The sequence below is a fragment of the Lissotriton helveticus genome, chromosome 10 (genome assembly GCF_964261635.1).
Source record: "Lissotriton helveticus chromosome 10, aLisHel1.1, whole genome shotgun sequence".
Taxonomy (NCBI): domain Eukaryota; kingdom Metazoa; phylum Chordata; class Amphibia; order Caudata; family Salamandridae; genus Lissotriton; species Lissotriton helveticus.
In genome coordinates this window covers 41094240-41122198 of record NC_136071.1, presented here as the reverse complement: position 1 = coordinate 41122198, position 27959 = coordinate 41094240, and the positions used below count along the sequence as shown (strand labels likewise).

Genomic DNA, 27959 nt, shown 5'->3' with positions numbered 1-27959 from the left:
GTGGGATAGGAGAGCAGACTCCTTCCAGGGTCCTGTAGACGTCGACGCTGAAGTCGACGTTGTCGTGGTAGGTATTTTCGTCGACTGTAATGTACTCATCGTCGACGGTGGCTGCGACGACGGTGTCTTCATCGACGACATTTTCGTCGACGGTAAGGTTCCCACCGTCGACGGTGTACTCGTCGTCGACGGCTTTCCCACCGTCGACGGGATGATCCTCGTCGACGAGGTAGACTTCGTCGACGGTGTTATTTTCGTCGACGGTGTCGTCGGTGTCTTCGACGAGGGTTTCGTCGTCGACGACGATATCTTCGTCGTCGATGGAGTGACTGGGATGGTCGACGGCGTAGGTCTGCTCGCCGACGATAAAGGTGTCGTCCTCGTCGTCGAGGAGGAAGCCGACGATGCCGTCGTCGTCGACACTGTCGTCGTCGAGACAGTTTTCTGTGCAGAATGCACCGTCGACGCTGTCGTCGTCAGGACTAGCGGCTGCTTCCTGGGGACAGGCAGGTCCTTGCCAGACACAGATGGCTTGCCCTCTGAGGACTTTTTAGAAGTCTTCATAGGAGGGGTGTCTGTGGGGCTAGGGGAAGAAACCCTTGGCCTCTCCAAGGAAAAATGCGACGCTCCAGACACACTCTCACCTTCGGACACCAAGTCATCAGTCTTGGTCTTGAGCCTGTTGAGCCACAACAGGAGTCGACCTTCTCGGTCCTTGAGGGTCTTGTTGGAGAAGGTCCGACATATTTTGCAGTCCTTTGCCTGGTGGTGAGGGTAGAGGCAATATAAACATGTCTCATGTTTATCCTCAATATGAAGTATTTTCTTGCTGCAGGAGGAACAAGCCCTGAAAAGACCCTTCTTCTGACTATCCGACATAACTGTAGAAGACAATAAAAGTTGTTTTGAAGAAAAAGTGAAATTCCTGAGGAGAACTCAGGTGGAGACTCCCTAGCACAACCTGCGGTAGAAAATCTGAGAGACTTGGGCTCCTGGTAGGAAGGTTCTAGAAGGAGGTAGTAGCTGATTGGCTGTTTTACTTTATTTGGTCCTTTTTCACAAAAAGACCCAGATAGGCCACCAAGGTGGGACCCTTGGGGCCTGCTCTGTTTGGTCCTTCCTGCAAAAGGACGTGGATAGGCTACTAAGGTGAGACCTTTGGGCCTATTCTTTTCTATGTATGTCTCTAGGACATTACTTTTTTTATATACCGGAGGCTCCCGTCTCGACGACGGGGAATGATTCAGGCATGTGAATCTATGAAAGACACCCAAATACTGGATAATCTGTTTTTCTGCAACATCTCCGTAAGACGTTTCTGGAACTTGAGCTCAGAACTAGAAGGCTGTCGCTTTAGTGACAGAATCAACTGGGTATCATTGGTATATGATATAACCATGATTCCAAAGGATTCAATAAGGTGGGCCAGAGGTGTCATAAAGATATCACCAAGAGTGGGGCTGAGTGAAGAACCCTACTCAAGGAAGTCCCCACTATTCCCACTTTTTCCCAAGCGTCTCAGGGTATACACCCGTTACAACGGATCTTTTACTCCGCACTACCATTACAACGCGACTTTTATAACGCATACCATTACAACGCATTGCGCTGGGGGGCGCTATAGGATAGGGAATGGTATAATTTACTATCCAACACCTTCCCTAGGGTCCACGGGGACTGGAGTTAGAATAGTAAATTATACTTACCACTATCCAGCACCCCAAAGCGCTATGCGTTGTAATGGTCGCGTTGTAATGGTAGGTAGTTGTAACGGTATGCGGAGTAACGTCATACATCCGTGTCTCAGCAGCAGTGTATGGGGGGCTGTGTCGAATGCCATCGACAGATCTAATAATATCAGGACGGCATTCTTCTTCTCATCCAACTTGATCTGGATTGTCTCAGAATCCTCTAACAGTGTGGTTTCTGTGCTGTGTTGTGGTGTGAAGCAAGACTCAGAGGCGTGAAGTCGATTTTCCGAGTTTAGATAGTAAGAGAGATGTTTATTAACCAGCTTCTAACTTATTTTTGATAGGATTTTGGGGTCTGCTGTAGGTTTCTTTAGGAGTGGCTTGATTAAGGCTTTTCTCCATACAGACAAAACTAATCCCGTAGATTACGAAGCGTTGATCAAGGGTTGGTCATTGTATAAGAGAATTTATGTAAAAGGAAAGAGGGACAAGGATCCTCAGGGAATCCTGATTTCTAGTGCATTAGATACTGTCATGAATTCTGCAGGGAAATAGAAGTAACAGTGGTGAAGATGTAGGTACCTGGGCTTTTGCTACTAACTCTGAGATTGTTCGCCACTTCCTTAGGGAAGTCTGTATAGATGTTATCTATCTTCTTCTCAAAGAAGCTGGCTAATTCATTACAAAGCTCTTGAGATGGCGGTATGACATTTGCGATGACTTTGGCATTGAGGAATTCTTTTGATACGCGAAATAGTTTCTTAGAGGTTTCTTTTGGTGTTGCTGATTCGATCTTCTCAGTACAAAAGAGAATCAGTCTGAGTTACAGGTATATTAATATCATATAATTCTGTAATCATTTAGTTTAACACACAATCACCATCAAATTAGAAATGATTGAAAAGAAATTGTGAAATATTCATTTCATTATCATTGGCATTTATTTTAGCAAAGTCGATGTATGATCAAATTGCAGCCAACTGGTTCCTAACAAACAATAGAAGTACTAATATGTAATTGTAAAATCATTACATTCGGTATTCGAATTAGGTGCTCTCAGTGAAGAGGGAAGGGTAAGTGAAAAAGTGAGGGGGACAGGGTAAAGGTGTTGTGACATAGTTATAGCATCAAGTTAAAAATAGCAAAACCTCTACAAACAAATTAATGAGCAAAGGTTCCCAAATTGCATCACACATAGACACGGAGAGTTAATCTCGTATTTAAATCCTATGGTGTGTGGAGAAGCAGCGTAGTTCTACGTTTCGACCCCTGGTTACGCTAAAAGGGTGGTTTGCGGCCTCATGGTGGGGTCTTCATCAGGAAGGAATGGAGAGCCTAAGAAGTAATGTAAATTTGAATTCAGTATATGGGCGGTGAAAATGCGTAGATCTATTCAGTGATAGATGTGGAAGTTACCTACATCATGAGACGGTCACCACTTGTCCCGTCTAGAAATGGGCTCGCATCAAGCTCCAAAGATTGCTGAAAAAATAAATGAACGTGCCATCAGGGCCCTTGTTCAAATACTATGAGTAAAAGATTACCGGGGGTGGGGACGAGAGACTTACTTTCGTGACGTGCTTGCCGTCACTGGGCCATTGTGCACAGGTAGTTCAATCCTCTCAAATGGGGTCAGGAAGGGTTTCTTACTGTGAACAGAAGAAAGGCGATGTGTCAGGTTAAACCCGTCAGTTGCTAGTGAAATAAAATGACCATGCCAGATCGTGTCTGAACAGCCGCCTGGTGGGCTGTCTCAATAGCGGGGCCGTTTTAAAGGGTTCAGGGTGTCTTTACCTTTCGTTATGGAACTCCCAGGAGGGATAATGCTCCGCCGGCGTTCTGCATCGGTGTGCGCTCGCGGGGCCGGCGCTCGATGCTCGTAAGTACAAAAGGGGCTCGACTCCCGTGTCCAATAGGAATGGAGACGTGACTCATGCGCTCCCGTCCTGGAGGGAGCGTCTCTAAAGATTCTGTCAAATCTGTGTGGAAGGCTGACAAGGGGTTGCGTGACCCTGGTATTCACGAGGGAAAAGGTTGATTACACTAATAACCCTCGCTGGATCATGAAGAAAAGACCCTCGCTCCAGATTCAATATAAATAATATAAACAAACAGTTAGAGTGGTCAACAATTTCAGGAGACAACAAATATACAGTTCACATCAAAACTCAATGTGTACATGTAACAGGCAGATTGAATGTAGGCTGCATACGTGAAAAGTTCCCTGTTGTCCCAACAATTCGCCTGAATGCACATTTAAGAAACAACACTTAATCACGAGTTTGATAGACATGTTAAGTTACACAAGTGCAAACGCATAGGAAATGGTCTAGTCTGAAACATAGCAAGGGGAGAATTGTAATTGTCCATAGTCTATTCTGGATTGAGTCCCGCCATCTGTGAAAAATTGGCATCGAGCTCATTCAAACCCTTACTTATTGTTTGAAATTTCTGCATCCCTTTACATTCTCTTGTGTTGAGGATGGAAGTCAAATTACCCCCCCCCGGGGACCGAGGGAGATTTTTTCAATTATGAGCCAACGAAGGGACTCAGGTGTATGTTTTTTTTCTTTAAAATGGTCTACCAACGGGGCCCCTGGTGTGGTGAACTAGCAACTGACGGGTTTAACCTGACACATCGCCTTTCTTCTGTTCACAGTAAGAAACCCTTCCTGACCCCATTTGAGAGGATTGAACTACCTGTGCACAATGGCCCAGTGACAGCAAGCACGTCACGAAAGTAAGTCTCTCGTCCCCACCCCGGTAATCTTTTACTCATAGTATTTGAACAAGGGCCCTGATGGCACGTTCATTTATTTTTTCAGCAATCTTTGGAGCTTGATGCGAGCCCATTTCTAGACGGGACAAGTGGTGACCGTCTCATGATGTAGGTAACTTCCACATCTATCACTGAATAGAACTACGCATTTTCACCGCCCATATACTGAATTCAAATTTACATTACTTCTTAGGCTCTCCATTCCTTCCTGATGAAGACCCCACCATGAGGCCGCAAACCACCCTTTTAGCGTAACCAGGGGTCGAAACGTAGAACTACGCTGCTTCTCCACACACCATAGGATTTAAATACGAGATTAACTCTCCGTGTCTATGTGTGATGCAATTTGGGAACCTTTGCTCATTAATTTGTTTGTAGAGGTTTTGCTATTTTTAACTTGATGCTATAACTATGTCACAACACCTTTACCCTGTCCCCCTCACTTTTTCACTTACCCTTCCCTCTTCACTGAGAGCACCTAATTCGAATACCGAATGTAATGATTTTACAATTACATATTAGTACTTCTATTGTTTGTTAGGAACCAGTTGGCTGCAATTTGATCATACATTGACTTTGCTAAAATAAATGCCAATGATAATGAAATGAATATTTCACAATTTCTTTTCAATCATTTCTAATTTGATGGTGATTGTGTGTTAAACTAAATGATTACAGAATTATATGATATTAATATACCTGTAACTCAGACCGATTCTCTTTTGTACTGACCTACGGACCCAGGTCCTGAGTTCTAAGGGCCTACCCCTTCTACACTCACACGATTCGATCTTCTCAGCAAAGTATACAGTTTTTGTGTCTATTTTCATTCTACTGTACTTCTTTAACACTACTTTATAATTATACTTATCTTTGTCTGAGTATTTCAGTCTCCACTTTCTCTGCAAAGCTTTGCAGGCTTTGCTCTCCTCTATTAGTGATGCAGAGAACCAAGGAGCGGTGTGGGCGGAAAATGAGTTCTTAGATATTTTAATGGAGGCAAGTTTGTCTAGGACCTCAAGGATACCCTTATTGAAGACAATAGTGTCCTTCTCAAGATCACCATGATTGGTGTCAATCAATCAATCAGATTTATAAAGCGCGCTACTCACCCGCTAGGGTCTCAAGGCGCTGGGGGGGAGGGGTCCGATACTGCTCTAAAAGCCAGGTCTTGAGTTGCTTCCTGAAGGAGAGATGGTCCTGGGTCAGCCGTAGGTGGATGGGGAGGGAGTTCCATGTCTTGGCCGCCAGGTAGGGGAAGGGTCTTCCTCCGGCGGTGGCTCTGCGAATGCGTGGTATGGTGGCGAGGGCGAGGCTGGTCGATCGCAGCTGGCGGGTGGGCGTATAGAAAGTGAGGCGGTTGTTGAGGTACTTGGGGCCCAGGTCGTGGAGAGCCTTGTGTGCGTGGGTGAAGAGCCTGAACGTGATCCTCTTGCTGACGGGGAGCCAGTGCAGGTCTCTCAGGTGGGTGGAGATGTGGTTGTGGCGGGGGATGTCCAGGATGAGTCGTGCGGAGGCGTTCTGTATGCGCTGGAGTCTTTTCTGTAGTTTGGCTGTGGTTCCAGCGTAGAGGGTGTTCCCGTAGTCCAGTCGGCTGGTGACGAGGGCCTGGGTGACCGTCTTCCTGGTTTCGGTGGGGATCCATCGAAAGATCTTTCGGAGCATGCGCAGGGTGTTGAAACAGAGCTTCAATTCCTCTCTGAATTTGCCTCATTAATGTCTTTTAGTCTACTCTACGGCATTGCACCCAGTGGCCTATAGACTATGACTTGGGTCAGGCTATTTTATGCGGAGCTGAACCAAGTAATGGTCTGGCCAGATATGCATGCTCAGAGAGGACAGATTTGAGAAAATAAGGTCCAGCGTGTGGTTTGCTGAATGAGCGGGACCGTGTACTTTCTGCTCCACACCTAATGTGAAGGTCCAATCCGTCAGTGTTTGCCCTGTTGTGTTGTTGAGAAAGTCTACATGGATGTTAAAATCACCTAACAATTTGATGTTGGCAAATTGCATGCAGTGTTGACCAATGGCGTCACCTGCGGTGTCCGGGAACTCAAGAGCTAGAACCCAGAGGGCGGAAAGGAGTACTCCTGAGAATGACATCTGTTCTAATAATTTCAAACTGAAGCCTATGCATTCTGACCCCTTGAGCTCATTCACTATGAATGAAGAGCATAGATATTTAGCACAGAGGATCAAGACACTGCCTTCTCCACTTGCGCCTTCCCTATCCAACAATGTGACAGCATACCCCTCAGGAATGGCCACGGCAATGCCATGATTGGAGAGATCATTGTGCCATGTTTCGAGGAGTAATATGAACTCAAAGTTTCTGTCTATTATGGCATTATAAATGTTGGTAGAGTGTTTGGGTAGAAAGTGTGTTTAGTAGGCCGCCCAGCCAGAAGTGGTCTTCCTTATGTGATGGAGGGATGCTTGTGGAGGTCCAGAGAGAAATGAACTGTTGGCTGTGGCTGAGACTCAAGCGATGTTAAGCTGTGTTCTACATCTACAGCAGGAAATAGGGCCCTCTGGCTCTAGTACTGATAGCCTGTGGAGGCAGGGGTTGGAATGAGCCTTAGCATGTAGAGAAAAGGAGAAGTACTTTACTGGAGTGACTGACGTAAAACCTGCAGCATGGCTGAAGCTGGACGCAATGGGCGGACGGGTTTGCCTTTGGAGTGCCAGCAGCGCATTTGCGATGACCGTGGGTTTTTATGGGTGAACGCTGCTAGTATTAAAAGAGCTAGAGCGGCAACCCTCTCATATTACAATAATGGCAATTTCATTCTGCAGTTCCTGGCAAGGCAGATCGCAGTACACGTAAATGCAGTGGTAAACGCAATGAATAAAAGATTAAAACAAATCACAATGACCCCCGAAGCCAGTAACACATTCAAAGAGCGCTGACTAAGTACTGAATTTCCAGAGTGTATCCGCACTGATCTTGGCTTTTTACGGGTGACCGCTGTTAGCATTGAAAGAGCGTGATCGGCAACCTTCTCAAAATGGCGGTCAGGCGTGGCACAATAATGGCGATTTAATTCTGCAGGTCCCCCGTAAACAGACCGCAGTATGAGAAAATGCAGTGGTCAAGCCAATAAATAAAAAATTAAAACAAATTACAATTCCCTCTTCAGCTAGTAACACATACAAAAAGTGCTAACTTAGAGCGCTAAAGAGAAAGGAAAATGTTACTTACCCTGTAAGCATCTGTTCTTGGCATGTAGAGCTGTAGATTCACATGCTTTGACTACTGCTGCCATCTAGTGTTGGGTCTGGATGTTTGCAAGTTGTTTTTCTTCTAAGGCTTTCCAGTCACGAGGTAGGCGACTCTTCCTTTCGGTGATAGTGTGCATGGGCGTTGACTCCATTGTTAGATTGCTGGAATTAGAAAAGGTAGAATAGAGATATTCAAGCGTATGTATGTAAAATAAGAAAGAACTGCAACAGGTATAGGTACCCGGGGAGGCAGGTGGGCGCATGTGAATCCACAGCTCTACATGCCAAGAACAGATGCTTAGTGGTAAATAACATTTTCCGTTTGAGGCATGTGTGCTGTAGATCACATGCTTTGCATAGTCTATACAACAGTATACTCCCAAAGCGGTAGCTAATCTGTAGCTGTTGCAGTTGTTTGAAAAAGTGTTTTAAGAACTGCCTGACCTACATTAGCTTCTTGCCTTGCGAACACATCAACACAATAGTGTTTGGTGAATGTGTGCGGTGTAGACCATGTTGCTGCTTTACAGATGTCAGTGAATGGAATATTCCCTAAGAAGGCCATAGTAGCCCCTATTTTGCAGGTGGAATGCGCTCTAGGGGGTATTGGCTATGTTCTTTTTGCTTTTGTATAACATGTTTGGATACATTTAACAATCCTTGCAATACATGATTTAGAAATGGGATTGCATTTGTGTGGTGGAGAAAAAGCAACAAAGAGCTGCTTTGTCTTGTCTTACAATAATCTTTTGTTCTTTCTACATAATATAGTAGAGTTCTTTTAACATCAAGTGTGTGTAGAGCTCGTTCTGCTACAGAGTCAGTTTGAGAAAAGAACACAGGTAACTCAACCAAATTGATTGATGTGAAAAGCAGAAACCACTTTTGGAAGAAATTTGGGATTGGTTTGAAGAACCACCTTGTCTTTGTGAAGTTGAAAAAAAGGCTCTTATATAGTTAGTGCCTGGAGTTCACCAATTCTCCTTAAGAAAGGGATTGCAATAAGAAAAGCAACCTTCCAGGAGAGAAATTGCAGTTGACCCTTGTGCATTGGTTCAAAAGGTGGTGGTCCGATTAGCCTTGTAAGGACTGTGTTCAAGTTCCACACTGGTGCAGGTGGAGCTCTTGGTGGTATTACTCTTTTTAGTCCTTCCATAAAGGCTTTAATCACTGGTACTCTGAAAAGAGATAAGTGTTGTCTGTTTTGTTAGTATGCAGCTACTGCTGCTAAACGCAATCAAATGTATGTATGAGCTAATTCAGATTGCTGTAAGTGTAAGAGATAACAGATGTTTTGCACTGAAGCATCCAGGGGATTGATATTGTTACTATCGCAATATATAACAAAATGTTTCCACTTTGCTGCACAACATGCCCTAATAGTAGGTCTCATAGCCTCCTTTAGGATATTCACACAGTCTGGTGGTAATTGTAAATAACCAAACTCTATGCCTTCAGGGGCCAAATCACCAGGTTGAGTTCCTTGGGATTTGGATGCCTGATTTCTCCATAGCTGTGACTGAGGAAACTGGAGTTGAGATGAAGCTTTTGGTGTGGAACTACTGACAGCTCTAGCAGGGTGGTGAACCAGGGTTGACGTGCCCATGTGGGAGCTATGAGAATCAGTGTGAGCTTCCAAACTACTTGCGGAATGAGTGGGAGAGGCGGAAACGCGTAGGCAAATATCCCTGACCAATTAATCTATATAGGGCATTGCCTTTGGAGAGCGGGTGTGGGAACCTGGGGGCAAAGCTTGGGCATTTTACATTTTGAGCTGTGGCGAACAGGTCTATGTGAGGAAATCCCCATTCCTGATAGTAGGGAAAAAGAATTTGGGGGTGAAGTTTCCACTCGTGGATTTGCTGTCTCTGTCTGCTGAGAAGGTCTGCAATTGGATTGTTTACTCCTGGAAGGTGTTCTGCTAGGAGATATTTTGTGATGTATAGCCCATTTCCAAGTGGCTTGTGCTAGACGTGACAGTTGGAGAGAATGTGTCCCCCCTGTTTTTGTATGAAATACGTAGCTGTCATGTTGTCTGTGTGGACTATGACAGTTTTTGCCTATAAGGTGAGTTTGAAAGGCTTTGGCCGCTAGAAACACTGCTAGTAGCTCTAGGTGATTGATATGAAGGCTCCTGTACTTTAGTGTCCATAATTCTTGGATTGTGTGACTTTGTAGGTGAGCATCCCAACTAGTGAGCGATGAGTCTGCTGTTAGCACGGCTGTGGAGCAGGGTCGAGAAAGGGACACCCTTTGGATACATTTTGTGGGTTCCACGACTGCCGAGAACGATGGGTGCGGCCATCTACCAACACTAGATCAGTTAGCTGACCCTGCGACTGGTTCCACTGACTTGCTAAGCATTCTTGAAGGGGACGCATGTGAAGCCTTGCGTGGGGAACAATTATAATGTAAGACGCCATCATGCCTAGCAGTTTCATGAAGACTCTTGCTGGCAATGATTGGCTGGGCTGAAATTGAGTGATAAGGGACTGGATACTGTGAATCCTGGCTGTATTGGGAGAGGATAGTGCTTTGTGAGTGTTTATCATGGCTCCCAGATAAGTTTGTGTGTTGGAAGGCTGTAGATGACTTCAACGCATTCCCTGTAAAGGATGTATGACATTACAACGCATGCTTTTACATCGCATGCCTTTACAACGCGGTTTTTACAACGCATGCCTTTACAACGCATAGTGCTTTGGGGCGCTGGATAGTGAATTGTTTAATTTACTATTCCAACTCCAGTCCCCGTGGATAGTAGGGAAGGTGTTGGATAGTACATTAAACCTATTCCCTATCCTAGAGCGCCCCCCAGCGCAATGCGTTGTAATGGTTTGCGTTGTAAAAGTTGCGTCGTAAAGGCACTGCGTGGTAAAAGTTGCGTTGTAAAGGATGTTTCCCACTGTAAACCCTAGTTGGTGAAGTAAGTGAATTGTTTGAGTGTGTTGGAGACACATTTGGTAAGTACTGGCTTTGATGAGCCAGTCGTCCAGGTATGGGAAGGCATGGATTTGTTGTCTTCTCAGATGTGCTGCGACTACTGCCAGACATTTGGTAAATACCCTGGGAGCAGTGGTGACTCCAAACGGTAGTATTTTGAATTGGTAATGATGACCCGCTATGATGAATCTGGGGTATTTGCGATGAGCGGGATGAATTGGAATGCGGAAATATGCGTATTTTAAGTCTTGAGAAGACATAAAATCGCTCTGCTGTAGAAGTAGAAGCACTTGTTGAAGTGTTACCATGTGGAAATGCGCTGCCAGTATGTAGAGGTTTAGTTCTCTGAGATCTAGGATAGGTCCCAAGGAGCCGTCCTTTCTGGGGATGAGAAAGTACAGGAAGTACACGCCTGTTCCCTGATGTTGTAACGGCACAGGTTCTATGGCTCCTTTGGAGAGGAAAGACTGGACTTCTTGCTGAAGTAGATGTAAATGTTCTGGTGACATTTTGTGAGAATGTGGTGGTACGTTTGAAGGATTGTTGGTATACTCCAGGCAATAATCATGATGGATAATTCCTAACACCCATTTGTCTGTGGTGATAGATTGCCAAATGGGGAGGAATTGTAGAAGAGGTCCCCCGACAGGTGTTAAATGATTGGGGGTAGTGTAGGCAAGACACTACTTGCTGGGGGAGGGGGAATTACGTGGTGCGGAACCCTTGCCTCGAAGTTTGTTGTTGTTACCTCTATATCCTCCTCTAAAGAAACCCCTTGTAGAGGAAGATTGACTGTTGCCTATGTAAGAGGTGGCAGTATTGTCTGAGGACATGGTTTTCGACCCTCCACGGTAGGAGCGACGAAAGAAGCCCCGATTAGAGGGAGACTGCAGAGCTCCAATAGCCTTGGCTACCTCTGTGTCTTTTTTCATTTTTCCAAATGGCATATCTACTTTGGGACCGAAGAGAGGTTCCTTGTCATAAGGAGTATTTAAAACAGACTGATGTACTTCTGGCTTGAAAACAGAAATCCTAAACCATGCATGTCTTCGTAGTAACACACTAGTGTTCATCCCTCTAACTGCGGTGTCTGCAGCATCTAAAGTGCATCTTTTTGAGGAATTGGATATGAGCTTCCTTTCCTGAACTAAATCCTGGGCTTTGGCTTTGTGCTCATCTGGGAGGTGTTGTAGCAACTGCTCGATTTCGTCCCAGTGTGCCCTATCATATCTGGCTAGCAGGGCCTGGGTGTTAACAATGCGCCAATGATTTGCTGCATGCTACTCTTTTACCAGTGGCGTCTAATAGTTTTTACTCCTTGTCTGGAGTGGGAGCATCACCTGTGGTCCGTGAATTGGCCCTTTTACGGGCATTAGAGACTACGAAAGAGTCTAGTGGTAACTGACTGTTAATAAAGACTGGATCTGAGGGAGCAGATTTATATTTTTTATCAATCCAGGGGTGAGAAGGTGAGCCCGCACTGGATCTTTAAAGATGTCGGTATGTCTCATCATGCCTTTAAGCATAGGTAGAGTGTGACTAGCCTTTGTGTGGTACTGAGCGTTTCAAATAGGAAATCTTCCTCTAAAGATTCCTTGTATAACTGTAACCCATGATATTCTACAACTCTAGCAAGTAATTCTAGATATCCTACATTGTCGTCAGGAGGGGAAGGCTTTGCAGGGTAAATATCTGGGTCGTTATCTGTGGGTGAATCTGTGTGATAATCCTCCCAGGGGTCTATTGGTAAAATATTGTCCCCCTATCTCCATCATCATCAGATGGTGGTGATGGAGTTAGTTGGTGTGATCAGCAAATGATGCAAAGGTAGAGAGGTTGGTGTAGGGGAACGTGGTAAAAGAGGAGGAGGGGAAGGGTTAGTACCCACATTCTTTCTCGTGAAAGGAATAAAGAAAGGTGCGTCCTCTGAGTCAGGTTTGCGTTTCTGAGGTGACTTAGTAAGAACAAATCCTGTATCTGGATTTATATAAAGTTCCTATTGTTTTGGGTCCGATTTGGGTGTTGGGCGTAAAAAATCGGATTCTGCAGCTTCGGAGGAATAATTTAAGGTTTCGGCACCGAGGATTTCGGTGCCGGGGTAGAATCACTTTTCGGCGCTGGAGGTTTCGGTGCCGAAGGAAGCTTTGTTTTCGGCGTCAACGATTTCGGCTCCAAAGCAGTTTTCTGCTTCGAGCCTGATGGTTTCGGCTCGGTGCCAGACTGCGTCTGACTCGATTCCGAGCCGGAAGGCTTAGATACGTGTTTTAGTGCCGTGCCGGAGGGACGGACGTTGGAAACATCTAGGCGGTACAGACCGTGGCCCGAAGGCGGGTGTGGGACCGCAGCCTTCTGTTTCAGCTGAGTTTGTGTTAAGGGGTGTTCAGTACTCATGGAACGTTGACCTTGTGGCAAGTCTTCTTCTAACTCGGAGTCCGATTCTGGAATGGAGACAAGTTCCTCTTGCTCTTCCTCGGCCCCGTGAGTGTCAAATTCGTGCTCGGACTTTGAAGATGTCCGGCGGGTATTTGCCGTTTTGACTCTGCATCTCCCGACATCGAGCCTGACAATCACGGAACGCTTTCTTCGATCGGAACGATTTGCACGCATCGCAATCCTGTTCGTTGTGCTCGAGACAAGCACAAGTTGCACACTTCGTGCAAGTCTGTGAGCGTATAGTTGGCGCGTCACTGAGGGCAGAATTTGAATGGAGTCTATTCCATCTACTGCAAAGTGGTCAACGTGGTAAGGCCAGACAGCCTGTCCAAGATCTTTAATCGAAATAGAGGTTTTCCGTGACGGATATGAAACGCAGAGAAGTGTGATACGTGTTTGAAACAATACCGATGCGGGTAGAGTGGATTGCGCACCGAGGGGAACCCAAAGAACGGCTTTGAACCAGAGCGCAGCAATACACGTCCGAACCCGATGGCAGAAAAAACACAGTTGAACAATGGAGTCAATGCCCATGCGCACTATCACCGAAAGGAGGGGTCATCTACCTCGTGACTGGAAAGACTTCTTCGAAGAAAAAGAACTCGCAAACATCCGGACCCAACACTAGATGGCAGGTGTATGCAAAGCATGTGATCTACAGCTCACATGCCTCAAACCCTTAGTTTTTTGGAAATTTTGGCAACAGGACTTTGAACTAACTCACAACCTATTTGAAACATACGTCTGTAACTCACACTAGTAGAACTTGGTCTCTCCCTTTTTAAATGAAGATTTGCTTGCACTTAAATCATCACTGGTAGCTAAAGTGTGCACTATTTACCTTCTACCATACTGAATCAGGATTGATTCTAGTACTACTACTGTTTCTATTTCGTACATGTAAACACCTACATAAAGTCAATCCATGTTGTATATGATTATGGGCCCTTTGCTACCTACTTTGTGTTTTTTGCCATGATCAAGTGATTTTTTTAGAATTATTAGAGCAGCAGATGCTTGGATGATGTCATCATCAATGCCATCAAGGATGTCCTCAATAATATAATTTGAGACATTATCAATGATGTCATATAACATCATGCGTGATATAATATGTAAGGTCATACGCAGTGCAAGTTATACTTAGCACAGTAAACTAGAACTGGTAAATTTCAGTGTTTTTTGGTTTTCAATAGTTTATGTATTATTTGAACACCTAACTATAAGCCTGCAGCCTGTGTTTTTTTCAGTGAAAAAGATATGGAATATGCTACTTACCAGTATGCATCTGTTCTTGGCATGTAGGGCTGCTGACATTCATGTCTGTGCATAGATCGCCGCCTAGTGTTGGGTCCGGATGATTGCACCTTGTTGTCCTGGAAGAGTCTTCGAAGTATCACGAGATAGGTGACTCCTCCCCTGGACTATAGTGCGCATGGGCATCTTCTCCATCCTTAGATTGTTTTTCGCCATTGTGGCAGAGATGGAGATAGTAAAGTAAGAGATGGCCATGCAAAAGATAATGCTACAGCTGCGACAGGCACCGGGGAGGAGGGCGGGCGATATGAATGTCAGCAGCCCTACATGCCAAGAACAGATGCATACTGGTAAGTAGCATATTCCGTTCGAGGCATGTGGGCTGCTGAATTCATATCTGTGCATAGACTGTATAGCAGTATCTCCTCTAGCGGTGGTTACCTGTGCCAGCTGCAGCAGTTTGAAAGAGAGTTTTGAGGACAGCCTGGCCTACAGAAGCTTGCTGCTTTGCTTGCACGTCTACACAGTAGTGTTTTGTGAAAGTGTGTATTGTAGTCCATGTGGCTGCTCTACATATTTCCTCAAGAGGGACATTTCCTAGGAAAGCCATGGATGCCCCCATTTTTCTCGTAGAGTGTGCTCTTGGGTTTCGGTTAAAGTGCGTTTTGCTTTTTTATAACAAATCTGAATGCATTTAACTATCCATCTGGCTATTCCTGACTTTGATATGGGATTCCCTTTATGTTGTGGTGAAAAAGCAACAAATAATTGCTTTGTTTTCCTAAATGATTTCGTTCTGTCCACATAATAGAGCAGAGCTCTCTTTACATCCAGTGTGTGTAGGGCTCTTTCCGCTACTGACTGTGGATTTTGGAAGAACACTGGCAGTTCTATTGACTGAATAACATGGAAAGTTGATACGACTTTTGGCATAAATTTAGGGTTTGTTCTAAGAACTACCTTGTTAGCATGTATTTGCATGAAGGGTTCTTGAATTGTTAATGCTTGTTGCTCACTAACTCGCCTGAGTGAGGTAATGGCAATCAAGAATGCCACCTTCCATGTTAGAAATTGCAATTCGCATGAGTGTAAAGGTTCGAAAGGAGGTCCCATAAGTCTGGTAAGTACTATATTTAGGTTCCAGACTGGGGAAGGTGGGTGCCTTGGAGGAATCACCCTTTAAGACCCTCCATAAAAGCCTTAATTGCTGGTACTCTAAACAGTGAAAGGTGTTGCCTGTTTTGAAGGTATGCTGCTATAGCAGCAAGGTGTAGTCTTATTGAAGAGTAGGTTAAGTTGCATCTTTGAAGATGCAGTAGGTAACATATAATGTTCTGAATGGAAGCATCTAATGGGTTCATTTGGTTATTGTTGCTGTAAATAACAAATCTCTTCCATTTAGCTGCATAGCATGCTCTAGTAGTCGGTCGTCTTGCCTCCTTAATGATGTTCATACAGTCTGGAGGCAAGTTAAGGTATCCAAATTCTAACACTTCAGGAGCCAGATCGCTAGGTTCACCTGATTGGGATATGGGTGTCTGATTTCTCCATGGTTCTGAGTTAGAAGATGGGGTGTGAGGCGCAGCCTTTGATGAGGAACTACTGAAAGCTCCAGGAACGTTGTGTACCACGGCTGTCTCGCCCATGTGGGAGCAACTAGGATTAGTGTGAGTGACTGTTGCCGCAGTTTGCGTGCCACCAGCAGGATCAGTGGTGCTGGTGGAAAGGCGTACGCAAATCTGCCTGACCCGTTCATCCATATCGCATTGCCCTGTGACAGCGGATGTGGGAATCTGGCGGCAAAGTACCGGCATTTTGAGTTTTTGTTTGTGGCAAACAGGTCTATTTCTGGGTGCCCCCACTGTTCGAAGAATGGCTGGAGAACTTGGGGGTGAATCTCCCATTCGTGAAGTTGTTGGCTGTGTCTGCTGAGCAGATCCGCTATCTGATTGTCTTTCCCTGGGAGGTGTTCTGCCAGGAGAAAGATGTCTTTTGGAATTTCCCACTTCCATATGCTCTGTGCTAAGTGGGACAGCTGTGGGGAGTGTGTTCCTCCCTGCGTCTAGATATAGTACATGGCTGTCATGTTGTCCGCCTGGATCAACACAGTCTTGCTGTACAGGTATTTTTGGAATGCTTTCAGAACTAGGAATATTGCCAGCAACTCTAGTTGGTTGATATGCAGTTTCTTTTGTTTGATTGTCCAGAGCCCTTGTACTGTGTATTGAAGTAAGTGGGCTCCCCAACCTGTCAGTGATGCGTCCGTTGTTAGTACTAGTTGTGGAACCTGCTCTTGTAACAGTCGTCCCTTGGAAAGGTTTTGTGGGTTCCACCACTGCAGAGTTGTAAGCGCGACTGTCTACCAACACTGGATCTTTTAGTTGTCCTTGAGCTTGGTTCCACTGCCATGCTAGGCATTCTTGCAATAGACGCATTTGTAGTCGGGCATGGGGGACAATGAATATGCAGGACGCCATGATGCCTATGAGCTGCATGAAGACTCGAGCTGGCAAAGAGTGTTGTGGCTGAAATTTGCGAACGAGCATCTGCATGCTGGTTATCCTTGCTGAGTTTGGATATACCTTTGATACCGAGGTGTCTATAGTAGCTCCCAGATATTGTTGTGTGGGATGGTTGTAGATGCGATTTTGGGTAGTTTATCGAAAAGCCTAGGCTGTGTAGCAGTTGAAGTGTTTGAGACGTGTCCGTTGCACACTGTTCGTACGATTTTGCTTGTATAAGCCAATCGCCTAGGTATGGGAACACGTGGATGTGTTGCCTCCTGAGATGTGCAGCTACTGTCGCTAAGCATTTTGTAAACACTCTTGGAGCCGTGGTTACCCCGAAGGGGAGAACCTTGAATTGGTAGTGTTGACCTTCTATTGTGAACCGGAGGTATTTTCTGTGAGCTGGATGGATGGGTATGTGAAAATACGCATCCTTAAGGTCCAGTGTTGCTAGAAAGTCTTCTTGCTGGAGTAGAGGAAGCACTTGCTGTAGTGTGATCATATGGAAGTGCTCCGACAGTATGTATTGATTTAGGGGTCTGAGGTCCAATATTGGTCTGAGTGAACCGTCCTTCTTGGGAATAAGGAAGTATAGTGAGTATACTCCTGTCCCTTGGTGTTGGAGAGGGACTGGCTCTATGGCCCCCTTTTCCAGCATGGATCTCACCTCTTGTTGTAGCAGGGTGATGTGTTCTTTGGACATAGGACGGTGTCTGGGTGGTATGTTTGGTGAGGTAGAAGTGAGTTCTAGGCAATAGCCATACTGGATAATTTGTCTCACCCACCTGTCTGTGGTAATTGAGTTCCAGACAGGTAGGAATTGTTGGATCCTGCCTCCGACTGGTGTTAGATGGTCTGGAGGTAGTGTGATGAAGTCACTGTTTTGTGGCAGTGGAGGCTTTGGTGTTATTGCCTCCACGTCCTCGTCCCTTATTATTGTTGCCCCTATAACCTCCTCTGTTGGAGTTCTTGTTAAGGGAACCTTGTGTGTTGCTTTTGTATGTAGATGAGGTTTGTGAAGTATTGCCTCGTGTAGCTGCTCTGTATGAGGAGTGTCGAAAGGAACCTCTGTGTTGTTGAAACTGCAATGCACCCATTGATTTTGCGGTTTCCGTATCCTTTTTCATTTTGTCTAAAATGGTGTCGACCGCAGGCCCGAAAAGGAAGTCTTGATTGACTGGTTGGTTAAGAATGGTGGATTGCACCTCGTTCTTAAAGCCAGAAATGCGTAGCCATGCATGTCTTCGTAATAAGACGCTAGTGATAATGGAACTGGCTGCAGTGTCTGCTGCGTCAAGCGCGCATTTAATGGAGGCGTTTGTAATACATTTTCCCTCCTGTATGAGGTCAGTAGCTTGTGCTTTGAAAGGCTCAGGCAGGTGTTGCATCAAACTTTCAAGCTGGTCGTAGTGTGCTGTCGTAACGAGCTAGTAGAGCTTGTGTATTTGCAATTCTCCATGAATTGGAGGCCTGTGATGCTACTCTTTTACCCGAGGCCTCTACTATTTTGGACTCTTCATCAGGATGTGGAGCTTCTCCTGTTGTCTGTGAGTTGGCCCGTTTGCGTGCGTTGGCCACAACTAATGAATCTAATGGCAACTGACCTCTGATATAAGTAGGGTCTGTAGGGGCCGCTCTATATTTCTTTTCAATCCTGGGATTGATTACACGTGCTCTGGCTGTATCTTTAAATATATCTGGCGCGTGTTTTAGGACACCTTTCAACATTGGAAGTGTTCTGACATTCTTCTCAGAAGTAGGGAATGTGTCAAATAAAAAGTCCTCTTCTATAGGTTCATTGTGCATGTCTACGTTGTGGAACTGCGCTGCCCTATCTATTAGCTGGTTGAAGACAATGGTGTCCTCAGTAGGTGATGGCCTTGTTGGGTATGAGGAGGTGTCAGGGATGGGATGCGTGTCATATGGATCAGTGGGCTCTACCCATGGTTCATTTTGAGGGTTAGGATCCTCTGGATAGTTAATATCATATTGAGGATCTTCCCCTGTGTGGCCCTCAATGTCCCCAGAGTGCGTAGGAGAGTAAGGAGCAAAAGGCGTAGTAGGCATAGTGGGATAGAAAGGAATGAAGGGTCAAGAGGGAGAAGTCCCAAAGTCCTTTTTCTTTAGAGGAATGGGGGAATGAGGGTCAGTGTCCAATGGCCTCTTTTTCCTGTGTAAAATAGTGACTTTAACCAGTCTCAGGGTTGATATATATTTTTGCCCGATCCTCAGATGGCTCTGGGTGGAAAAGTTCTTCTTCCACTGTCCGTGGCTGTGTCTCTGACTTTTTTGGCTCAGTCTTTTTTGGATCTACCGTTGCCTTCGGGTCGACAACCTTTTTTGGTTTGACGACTTTCGGTGCCTTATTGCTCTTCTTCGCCTCGGGCTCTTTGTCCGGCTCGACGACTGATTGCAGATCGACCGGATCTTCAGGTTCGATGCGCTTTCTGTGCTCGACAGATTTTTTAGGTTGACTGTCTTTTGTCGAGTCGAGGGTTTTTCTCGGATCGACCACTTTTTTAGGAGCACTTGTCTTTGGGTCGGTGCCTTTGTTTGGTTTGATAACCTTTTTCGGCTGGGCCACAGGCTTCGGTACGACACCCTTTGTGTCGGAGACCTCCTTCGGTTTGACGACTTTTGGCGCAGCGGCCTTCTTTGGGTCGACGGCCTTCTTCGGGTCGGCGCCCTTCGGTTCGGCGGCCTTCTTTGGCTGGACGACCTTCTTTGGTTCTGCGATTTTTGGCTCGGTGGCCTTCTTCGGGTCGACGCCCTTAGGCTGTACGGCCTTCTTCGGTTCGGCGACCTTTTTGGGTTCTAGAACCTTCTTTGTGATCACGTTACTTGGACCTGGGGTGCCTGAAGGCTTAATCTTTGTTTTCGAAGCCGAGCCGGACGGCTGGGCTGCCGAATGATGTTTTGGATCTTGGCTAAGGCATTTAGGCGATGCCTCGATCGGAGTCTTCGGTAACGGGGTAATTGGTGTCGGGGGCAATGTACTCACGGTTTGCCCCGGTGGGATTCGTCATCGGAGTCCGAGTGGTCCTCGACGGTGACGATCTCTAGATCTGAATCTTCCCCTTCTGGAAGTTCCTGGTCATCCTCGAAGATGTTGTCTGGTTCCGGTGCTTGTCGCTGCATCTCTTGCCTAGCGGCCCGTCGAATCCGGATCGTTTTCTTCTAACGGAATTGGGCACAGGCTGGGCAGGTTTCTTCCTTGTGGTCTGGTGATAGGCACTTGTTGCATACTGTGTGTCTGTCAGTATGCGGAAACTTGGAGTGGCATTGTGGGCACCTTTTGAACGGCCTCCTTTCCATCGACAGCAGGCCCACGTGGCGTCGAAAAGGCCCAATGGCCCGCGTGGACGACCGAGTCAAGATGGAAAGCATGGTCGAGTCAAGAAGTACCAAGCGAGAACAATACCGTCGAAGTCGAAGGCCTTTTGGCCTCTAGAAAAGTTTAGTTTCGATTCCGAAGTTGGAGTATAGGAATAACATCCGAACCCAATGGCGGAAAAAAACAATCTGAGGATGGAGAAGATGCCCATGCGCACTATAGTCCAGGAGAGGAGTCACCTATCTCGTGATACTTCGAAGACTCTTCCAGGACAACAAGGTGCAATCATCCGGACCCAACACTAGGCAGCGATCTATGCACAGATATGAATTCCGCAGCCTACATGCCTCGAACGTATATATATTTATATCTATATATATATATGTTGCTGCTCCCAAATTTCTCCACGTTCGTTATGAACAAGAAATAGCACTCTCAGGGGGGGGTATCAATACCAACAATACTTTATTGGTTACCCAGCACGGACAAGACGCGTTTCGGCACTTAGCCTTTGTCAATTGTTCATAACGAACGTGGAGAAATTTGGGAGCAGCAATGTTTTCGGCGGGTCCACCCCCGCCTTGAAGAGCACCCGCTCGAGTGTGCAGCAGGCTGGTGGCTTTTGGAGCAAACATATATATATATGTATCTACATCTATCTATCTGTATATATATATATATATATATATATATATATATAGGTATATAGATATATATATAAAAAACATTCAGTAGACAGTATTTTGCTTGAAATAAGGGGGAACAATTTCAACCATTAGTATTCAATGCTTAGGGGCAACAATGAAGATCCCCTGGGGAGACACAAATATTGCTAACCCAGGCTTATTTCAGGTGCAAATTAAGTCTCCCTTATTTCAAGCAAACCAGCTGCGGTCTTCTTCATCGACTTCAGATTGATTTGTGAACTGGTGTTAGATTCTAACAGCACAGAGAGAATGGAATTATAAACCTTGGAGGGCACTTCCATCACCAAACATGAACAAAGACTTCCAGGCTGCAAAAACAAATGTATCCAATAAGCTTCAACGTTTCAAAAAATCACAACTTTTATTTCACAAAGGTTTTTTTATTTCACTTGAACTACTTCAAAAATAGTTCTCTGGTGTCCCCACACCATAATAATACATACCCACAAATATTTATTGTTTTCTTGAACACATTTTCTCTTCGTTTGGTGTCGTTTTCTTTTTCAAGTGTCAACATTTTTTTGGCTCTGAGATACTTTCTGGAACGAGTGCCCAAGGCATCCTCAACCTGTACCTCGCGGGACTGGTAGGCCTTTTGGTGTATGTAGCATTGATTCGTTTGGTAGGTTATTTCTGCATGTCTTAATCTGCATGGGTGTTTGCATGGTAGAGAGAAACTGGGAGGTGTGTTGCATGACAGATGAGTAGCTGGGAGTTTAGTGAAAGGAGACAAGAGCTGGGGTGTTTAGGGTCCACCATTCATACCCAACAACTCTACCCTCGTAGCCAAGGTAAAAGGCAGAAGAGGAGAAACCTTGACCAACCATGGAAGACTTGTTAAAGTAAGAGAGCACAAGGTTGGTCTGAAAGGTATCTGCTGATGAAACCCCCTTTATAGGGTTAGTAAATCTGGCGATCACGGTACAACAAAGCACAGGTCCTGATGGAGGGATGAAGGACACATCAAGGCTGTCCAAGCATGCTCACCCTGAGTTAAAGGTTCAGAAAAAGCAGGTAGCAGCAGCATTCTAGCACAATAGCAATATCATTTGCTGAGAGGCGTCAAAACGAAAAGATTTTAAAAGGCAAAGTCTATAGGACTGGGGTGTGAAAGGAAAATGTGTGCGCACATGGCAAAGCAGGGCAGGTGGACAACACACATCGCAGCACTACATTGGACAGTAGAGTGACTCAGAGATGTGTCTGTGTGTATGTGTGACATTTATATGAGTTTGAACGCACGTATAAGAACTAGATGCACGCCCAGATCAGAGGCTGCAGAGACGAAGGCTCAGTTGTGCAGAGCAGGATCCTCCCAGCACTGGCAGCAGACAAGTGGAGAATGACCTATGCAATGTCCCTTAAAAAACCCACACTATTCATTTGGATGAGGGATTACAAACTCCATCAACAATGTATATCCCACAGTTAAAAGAAGTCACAAGCCCTGAGGAAGAAAACTTGCAAAGCAGCTATTTGGCATGTTACAATATTCTGTTCATTAATGAATTATGAAAAACTTCTGACCAGATATGAGTGAAAGGGGAGTGTGGGGAGACTTTTCAGTCCTTTGGGTGAATAGCAACAAGGTCATATTGATTTGCGCTCCCAACTTCCATCCCAGGGAGTATGACGTAAAATATCAACATCGGCAGAACTGGCATGAACTGCACATGGACCATGTACACCAGAGTATAAACCGTACTGACAACCGTCTCAGGGGAAGCTGGACCGTAAACTGTACTTTTTCTATAAAACGGTAAACATTACGCGTTATGTTTTGGCAAATAGCTTTTCGAGGGTTCTATGTAAAAGAAGAAAAGTCCCGAAACAAGATCTTCTCTATTCTGGAAATATTTTTTTTTTCATAAAAAGTACCCAAGGCAGCATTGGTATGAATTACAGGATGCAAAGATAAATCAACACACAATCAAAGAGAAGCCACAACAGAAGTAATATGTTGTGATGGGATCTGAAGAATACAAGATTCAGGGAGCACCTCAGGTGCTCAAAGAGAATGGTGCACCTCTGTACCCTATTCATATGCCTGCCCAATGTCAGATTTAATACTCTCAGCCTGGTGTACTACACGCCTGCAGCGGACCAGTAGGACCAGGTATCAGACTGCTGATAGAGCAATCAAGAATACAGGTAAACATGGCAAGGTACCCCGCAGAGCTTCAAAAGCCATTACCACTTGAATCTAAGCCACAAGCTCTTTGTGATTAGAACACTGTACAGCACAATGGTTCTATACTCAAGCCGGGAGACTCACGTCACAGTCTGAGTTATTTACTAATTGCCATACTAAAAGGAAACATAGCTTACCAACAACTGGTTGAGAGATGAAGCAAAGGGCAGCAATGAAGTACTCTTAGCCATTGATCAACGTCACAACTAAGGGCACTAACAAGTACAAAAGCGTCCTCGCGAGTGGGGTATTGAGAAATGTAAAACTGAGCGTTTCTTCGCCCCACTAGGTTTAATATCACCAGTCATAAAATCCTTGCTTACTTTAAAGTTAAGCAATTATTTTGGATCAACTTTTGACAAATAATGCTTTTTGGATTAATTTTATGGCAACACAAAGTAACTTCAAAATTCTGCGTAACCTGGGCTTTGTGAACGTACAGAATCGCCTGTCTCGTCAACCTTTGTGACAATACACTCGGAGGTAATCAAGGTTAGTAATACTAGACAATCCACTCAAGGGACCCCTCATCCAGCTCTGAGAACAGTCCCTTCAGAGCGGCCCTGAAGAACTGATACTCGTAGCAACCAGGACTCAGACTTGCAGACACTGCTTCTGCCTTGGTTTTCTATCCTCTTGATCCTTGTTCATAGCACAACTTCACTGCCCTACTCACACGCCACTTTCCAAGCACTCTCATTAGCCCCACCGATGAACCTTTTAAAGGAACAACCAAGGCCATTCAGAGAATTGGTGAGGTAGACATTAAATGGCAAAAGGTTAGTTTTTTGTCTTATTTCACGGTTGCCAGAAGCACCTCTCTGGATACCTGAAAGGACATGTTTCCTATTTGTAGGCAAACACTCCATTCTGTCTATGTGTTTCTCTCATCACCCTCCTTACACGCGGTAGGCGCATAATAACGCACAATTGGTTCTTCTTCTGTGTGATTGGAAACCTCTCCACCATGATATCTCCTACCTCCTCTTTGGACATATATTAAGTCCCGTGGTACAGTCGTGGCAGCTCAGAACTCGGCATGCGGTCCAAGAGGAGTTATACAGGTCATCAAATTAACAGTGTCTCTCAGTATACTTTTGTTTCCTAATCTAAAACACTTTATAAAGACATTGCTAAAAGGATTTTCTTCATTGGTTCCCAATGTAAAAAAAACCTCACAAACATTTTGCTGGCTAGAGGTAGTTGTCTTTTTCACTGGAGTTGTCCATGTTGGTACAAGCAGCAAGAATGACCTATTTTGAACCTGAAGTCTGCATAAATTCTTACAACAGAGTGTTTACAGTGGCGGTCCAGGCTTTCCTTAGCTAGCCCATGCGGAAGAGCTCTGCTACCTCTGGTAGTGATACGACACGTCTCCTGGCCTGCAGTTCATTCCATCTCCCTAACTAGTACTAAGCACTGGCCAATCCTCAGTAAGAAGTACTGGGCTACCAGACTGTTTCTTGACTTGTTAAAAGCAGCAGTGGGCTAAATCAGCCCTCTTTGAGGACATCCCACAAAGGTTCTACAGGCACATGATTTTAAAAGAAGGCTCAAGATACCTTGAGTGCTTTATGGGTGATAAAGGAGGTACTAAAAGGAAGCCATTAGTCAAATTACGAAATCCTAAAGTTATTGAGAAGACTGAATGGGTTTAAGGCCATGCCAGAGATCTGGTTATTCTATTGACATCAAATATCCTGGTTCTTGAGTAAACAGAGAGACCCACAGCAAACTATGGCCCAGTGTTCATAAGCAAAAGAAAGTCCAAGCAAGACCTGGAGAGGTAGTGGCAGAGTGTGGCAACACGGATACTCAAACGCCAAAATGTCTGGTTCAACAGGGATTGGTTCATCCAGCGCACCGAGAACAAAGGAGGTGAATGAACAACCTGGTCGAGAAAGGATAGAAGTTGACATTCGCTCAACAGATAGACAGGTACGAGTGATATGTTTTTTTGATCGCTACATACATTTTCTTTAACTCTGTTGCTGGGAGCACAGCTTGCCTCACCTAGAAGCTGTCACATGTTTCCCAAGATACCTGGGGTATATGATTAAAGTGTTAAAAACTATGATTTGGAGAACTGCAGGAAAAATAATTTTTTTCTAAGCTCCCATGGTTGGCACAGATACATTTATACAAAAAATTACTCATGTACAATTCATTTTAAAGGGGTCTTACACCGGTTAGGGAAAATAAAAAATAGGAAAAATATTGTATAGCAAGATGGAGCCTACTCTATCCCACAAAGAAAGACAATTAGGAGTGACTAAATGCAGTTTCAGCCAGTGGGGTTACTGTGGCTCAGTCAAGTAAACAAGCATTATTAGCATAGCAAGGATGACATGGACCCTGATGCAAGCAATAAAAATATCCCCTCCCAGCAAATCCATGTAGGGTAGAAAGAACTAGGGTGCAGTGGGACCTTTAAGATCCTGGTCCCTTTGCCACTGCACCTGCAGCAATAATGATGGCAACACACCTGGTAACACATGTATGGACGGAAAAAGCTGTGGAATAAGAGGATAAACTTAGATGAGGCAAGCAGATGGAAAAGAAGCTCTCTGGCAGCCATCCTGTCTGCACGCAGGTGGAGGTCTGTGTGTCTAGTGCAGAACTGAAAGCTTGTAGCATGCATTCGGAAGCAGGCGTCTTCCTATGGGTTTGTCTGTCTGACCTGAACCCAGCAAAGAAGGACTCATGCAAGACAAAAACAGCATAGTTTTCCCTTTGATGGAGGTCATGGTAGGCACATCCCCACCCTTTTGCCCCAATGACCTTGCAAGAAATGTAAGAAGCAGCCCCAGCGGTACCATTTTGCATTCAATGAAATCAATAACTTAAATGGCCACTCTTCTGGGTCGAAGTTGGATAGAAGATGTAGCCTTGAGCTTCGGACGGGTATCACACCGCTGGTTCTCTTGGGGTTTGTGGAATAGACGGTTGATCTGCGAGATGGCTTTCAAGTAGTAACAGAAAGGCTGTTTGCAGCAGGTTATTTTTTCGCACTTTGGCTTTGCGTGGAGGGTTGAAACCAGGGACCTGTGTCCACGCTCGGAGAGGACACGGGTCCGACAGCAGCTTCCGCCTGTTTTGGAGAGGACGGAGAGCAGAGGCGTGTGAAGTTCTTGCCTGGTGGTCGCTGACAGGCTCATTGATTGTGCTCCCACAGGGGCAAAGAAGGCGTGTAGTTTGTACGAGTCACTCAGTCACTGCTGGGAGGAAGACGGAAGAGGCCAGGGCAGGGGCAGATTGGGCTATGTGTTAGTGCCCTCCGCCGCTGCTTCTGCCCGTCGTCACCCAGTCCACGATGATGAAGCTCAGGCTCATGATCATGAAGACGAAGCCCAGGGCCGCAAACACAGCAGCCTGTAAGACACATTGGGAGGGAGGAGAACACAGGTGAATAATGCAAGTTGTATGAAATGAAAAGAACATTTATAAAGCGCGGTAGCTACCCTCGGGCGTCCTAGCACTGCTGTATCACTAAAGATTGTTAAGATAAAGATAAATCAAAAAGTGTGAAACAAAAAAAGAACTTCAGAAAAAGAATCTCATTAAAACAAAATAGATAAATGGCTGTATTCAAACTTTCATTCTCAGACAGAATGGATAAAAGAACTGAGGGACGACTGCCTCTGTGCTGCATTCCAGGGCTGTAGACCACCCTGGCTGTCTCTAAAGGACAGTGACATTTTGATCTCTGTCAGACTATAAGCACGATGGGTTACATTTAATTCAATACTATTTTCAATAAGAAAATATAATAAATGTAGTAAACATTGCTTCATCTTATATCCAATAGGTTTTGGATACACCTTGATTAGAGGACACAATAGCTATTCTGCAGTTATGGGATAGCTCTTTCCATATGCAAACCATTTTATATTTGGTAAAAAATCGACATAAAACTATCCTTAATAAATCCCAGCTCAGTCCTGGTCAACAGTTTAAAGTCTTATGAAAATTGGTCTAGAAGGGCAGAGCTATAGGGTCCTGAGGGTCACAAAAGTAATTTTTTATTTTATTTCTAGGGCAAGGTTTTGATATTTGGAATAAAACTGATCAGAGGTCTTTCTGTAGTTTCACATTAAAGAGTTATCGATAGCTTGACAGGCAAACATCCCAAGTCTGCACAGTTTAAAAAATGATGACTGACATGGAATGTGATTATGCTAACGCCACCAATATTATGCATCCACATAACCCATCGTTCGCCAATACAGTGACTATCATACGCCAGAGCATCCATCATCATACAGCCACACACAAGAACACAAACACACCAACAGGGGCAAACACATCCACCATCATACATTTACACAAGCAACATCAGATGTTCACATACCTACCATCAAAAGTCACTACAAACATAGCATAGGCCAACACATCCACAATATTTCCATACAACCGTAGGACAGCAAAAACCCATCATCATAACTCAACACAACCAACGTCATGTAAATGCATAACCCAACGCATGTCACATCCACCGTCCTAAGCCAACAAACGTATCATCATCCCTCAACACAACATCCTACAAATTAAAAATACACGTTTCCCTTAAGAAATTGACTTTAACTTTGGGCAATTTATTATCTTAAATGTGTTATATTATCCCATATTGTAATGTTAATGACTATTAAAGGACAGAAAATCATGATGGGGAACTTAACTATCTCATTAACCCCTTCGACGCTCATGACGAGCTGGGCTCGTCATGCAGTAGCCTCCTGCTACGCTCATGACGAGCCCAGCTCGTCATGAATAATGGTGATCATGATTTTCCAGCACAGGGGAAAAATCCCCATAGCATTCAAAAGGTTAAGGGATATCCAATGAGAAATGTTTGTCAAGCCACCACTGCTCTCCAAACACTGCCCGTTGAGGAG

General features: G+C 45.0%; 1 protein-coding gene across 3 annotated transcripts in view; it reads right to left on the bottom strand.

The window, feature by feature from the left end:
• Window positions 1-21208: 21208 nt before the first annotated feature.
• The window catches only part of SLC38A5 (solute carrier family 38 member 5), a 414747-nt gene continuing 407996 nt past the window's right edge, over window positions 21209-27959 (bottom strand). For all 3 annotated transcript variants that reach the window (XM_078664699.1, XM_078664701.1, XM_078664700.1), the window contains one exon: window positions 21209-26436. In XM_078664699.1, the coding sequence (XP_078520825.1) occupies window positions 26332-26436 (105 nt within the window). In that variant the 3' untranslated portion in view covers window positions 21209-26331. The remainder of the gene's footprint in view (window positions 26437-27959) is intronic.